This window comes from Suillus paluster (genome assembly GCF_016628075.1).
Source record: "Suillus paluster strain FC165 chromosome Unknown EDB91scaffold_785, whole genome shotgun sequence".
Lineage (NCBI taxonomy): Eukaryota > Fungi > Basidiomycota > Agaricomycetes > Boletales > Suillaceae > Suillus > Suillus paluster.
Window position 1 is genome coordinate 1112 of NW_024538345.1, and position 3086 is coordinate 4197.

At 45.3% G+C, this 3086-nt stretch overlaps 1 protein-coding gene across 1 annotated transcript; it reads left to right on the forward strand.

Annotated features, from left to right (window-relative positions):
- Positions 1–754: 754 nt before the first annotated feature.
- EDB91DRAFT_1090887 (uncharacterized protein) lies at positions 755–1255 on the forward strand (the record flags this gene model as incomplete). The annotated part of the gene is made up of 4 exons (XM_041316656.1): positions 755–845; positions 880–890; positions 962–970; positions 1019–1255. 4 exons carry the CDS (start codon positions 755–757, stop codon positions 1253–1255), a joined length of 348 nt encoding a protein of 115 aa, XP_041168237.1.
- Positions 1256–3086: the final 1831 nt, after the last annotated feature.

Sequence of the window (3086 nt, forward strand, 5' to 3'; positions counted from 1 at the left end):
CACAGAACTTATGATGTGTTATCTGCACATTTATTATCGAAAGCACACAGCACCAAAATTTACATAATCACGTTGTCGAGGGCTCCTATTGATTTCGCTAAGAACTCTCATCGGAAATAAAGAACACTGGTAGCTGTGGGACTGACCGCTCCTCTGTTACTCTTTTGAACTTTTTCAGTTCCCAATAATTGCGTAACTTTGACATCCGAGCAATTCAGTTTACTAAGTTGTCTCTTTCAAGGTATGCAAGACCCCAAGGAGCTTGACTGCGTCCTGAAGCCGCTTCAATGAACCAATGACATTTATTACCGACTCCTGAGCTCAATTATAATTGAAAGATCATTGTCACACCTTCCTGGACATACTCATACACGGTACGTTTACGCACGCATTCAAGACCCTGTTCTCAGTTGCATGACGACTTCTCAAAATGCTTACATGGCTCATGTTTGAGCATAGCATCATGATCAGTCTTTTGGCACTCTCATGCTCTCTGGCAGGCTGACTTCACCCACAGGATTCTGAAGAATCTTGCTACTGAACTTTGCTGAACCCAAGGATGTTGATGGTGACTTCGGGAACTCCAGTCGTTCAATGTCGCTATCATGAAGCAGTACAAGATTTAGTGATGTTAATCGGCACCCTCCTTTTAAAAGACCGCATGTCTCCGTTTTAAATCACATTTATCAAGTGAGCGAAATGGCTTTAGAACTACGCTGTTTTTAATATCCAGCTATTACACCAACTGTTGAGAATGGCCAAGTTACTGGACCATCAAAGCCCCGCTCTTTCCAGCTATAGCTGCCCTACTGCTGCCTTACCAACTACACATTCTGAAGTTCCCTGTGTGTTGACTTCCAACATTAAGTCATCCGATAGCATCTGAGCCGGTGTGCCGGCATGCGAGGATTGTTGCTTTTGTCATAGAAGAGACAAACTCGAGCATGTACGCGAATTCAAGACATACCTGGTACGTCTATTGTCAAGTGTATGAAGATGATGCTTTAACTTTTCATAGATGTCTCTAGACGATGTAGACATTGAAGAAGATGATCAAAATCTTCTTTTCACTCAGTATACTATAGAAACTGTCCAAGCGAGTCATTTGGCGGCCCAGACATGCGTCAAACAGTATGCGAAGCTTTTGCAATTACTACAGCGGGAGGCGGATGAATGGGGGAGGAGGGTTGAGAAGGCTTCGCTTGTACTTCCAAACTTCAAGTCACGAATTGAGCCATTGTTATCAGTCAATTGATTATATCATGTTATTTCCGTGGCAATCATAGAAGGGTATAATTGTACTCCAAACATTCTGCAAGAAATGTGAATGAACCCGGTGACCAGGTCAACATCAGGAAAACATTAGATTCCTTTTCTTACTCATGTAACAAAATGACGAATGGTGTTCTAAGGAGGCTAAGGTTATTATGTAAGGACATCCTTTTGCTACTTATTGTTCTTATTTTTATACGAGTGGTTGGGGTGGATGCCGTCCAATTGCCTTGGATGTTGTTCCGTTGAAACAGGCAGGTACTGATCACAATTACTTTTCTCTTGCGTCGCAGATTACAACAATGGGCTGTCGTCCCGCCCGCTGCTACCGTTACTGCAAGAATAAGCCCTACCCCAAATTGCGGTACAACCGTGGTGTCCCTGATTCCAAGGTTTGGTCGCCCATGCCTAGTCACCCAAATCCTCACCTCCCCACAGATTAGGATCTTCAATCTCAGCCGGAAATGTGCCTCCATCAATGAATTCCCCTTCTGTTGCCATCTCGTCTCTGATGAGTACGAGCAGTTGAGCTCCGAGGCACTCGAAGCAGCCTGCATCTGCGCCAACAAGTACGTCACCAAGACGTCTGGAAAGGATTTGTTCCACATGCATGTCCATGTGCACCCATTCCACGTCATCCGCATTAACAAAATGTTGAGTTGTGCTGGCACTGATAGGTATGTGACTTGGGTGTGAATTCGTGCGGTGACACTTACATTTTTTCGTGCAGGTTACAAACTGGTATGCGTGGTGCTTGGGGCAAGCCCTATGGCACTGTCGCCCGTGTCAATATCGGCCAGATCATCCTCTCTATCCATTGCAAGGACTCCAACTCAGCCGTCATCCAGGAGGCTCTCCACCGTGCACACTACAAGTTCCCCGGCCGCCAGAAAATCATTGTCTCGAAGAAGTGGGGCTTCACGAATGTGGCTCGTGAGGATTACATGAAGCTCAAGGAGGAGAAGAGAGTGTTGCAGTGCGTATCCTTTCAGGTTGTCTGGTCATATTTCTATTTTGACTCGTTTGACGCACAGGGATGGAGCTTATGTACAGTTTATTCATGCTCAAGGCCCATTGGAGCAAAACTTGCGTGCGCAGCTCAAAACTTGAAAATATGGGGTTGTTTGACTGTGATGATACATATCATGCCTACATGGCATATGTGTACACTGTTCTTCCATTATATCTCGTGGAGTGCGCACGCGAGGTGGACGTGAATTGGTACCGTGGGATCAAACGTTCAGCGTGGAACGTAATGTTTGCGCACTTGACTCGGAAGCATTGGTCATGTAGTATGTCTATTGAAGTGTATGATGTCTCCTCTTCCTCTAGTACTACCATGAAATCACGACCTAGGCTTCCCATCTCCGAAGAAGAGGTCTACCTAGGAGAGTCAAGGAGGACAACAGCTGTCGCGGTGGGTATGTAAGGGCAAGATTGGTTGAACCGTTTTATTCATTTTAAATTATTTTCTTTCTTTTCCTCTACATTGCCCTATTATCAATATACCTGCTGTCTCAGTCTGACGGTTCGAGCCTGACCAAACTCCTGCCTTTCAGAAATTCTGTCTATCGAGTTCTCTGAGTGCCCTGCTATCCCTTGCCAGCAGCCATTGCGGCAGAGCACAGCTTCGTCATGAGCTGCCATGCTATTGTAATTTTTTGAAGCAATGATAACGCTATTTCCATGGCAGAGTCTTGAATGATAATATAATTTGAAACAGACATTAAGGCAAATAGGAATGCCCAACGCCGTTGACATGAGTGCCCTGCTATCCCTTGCTAGCAGCCATCGTGGTAGAGCACAGCTTCGTC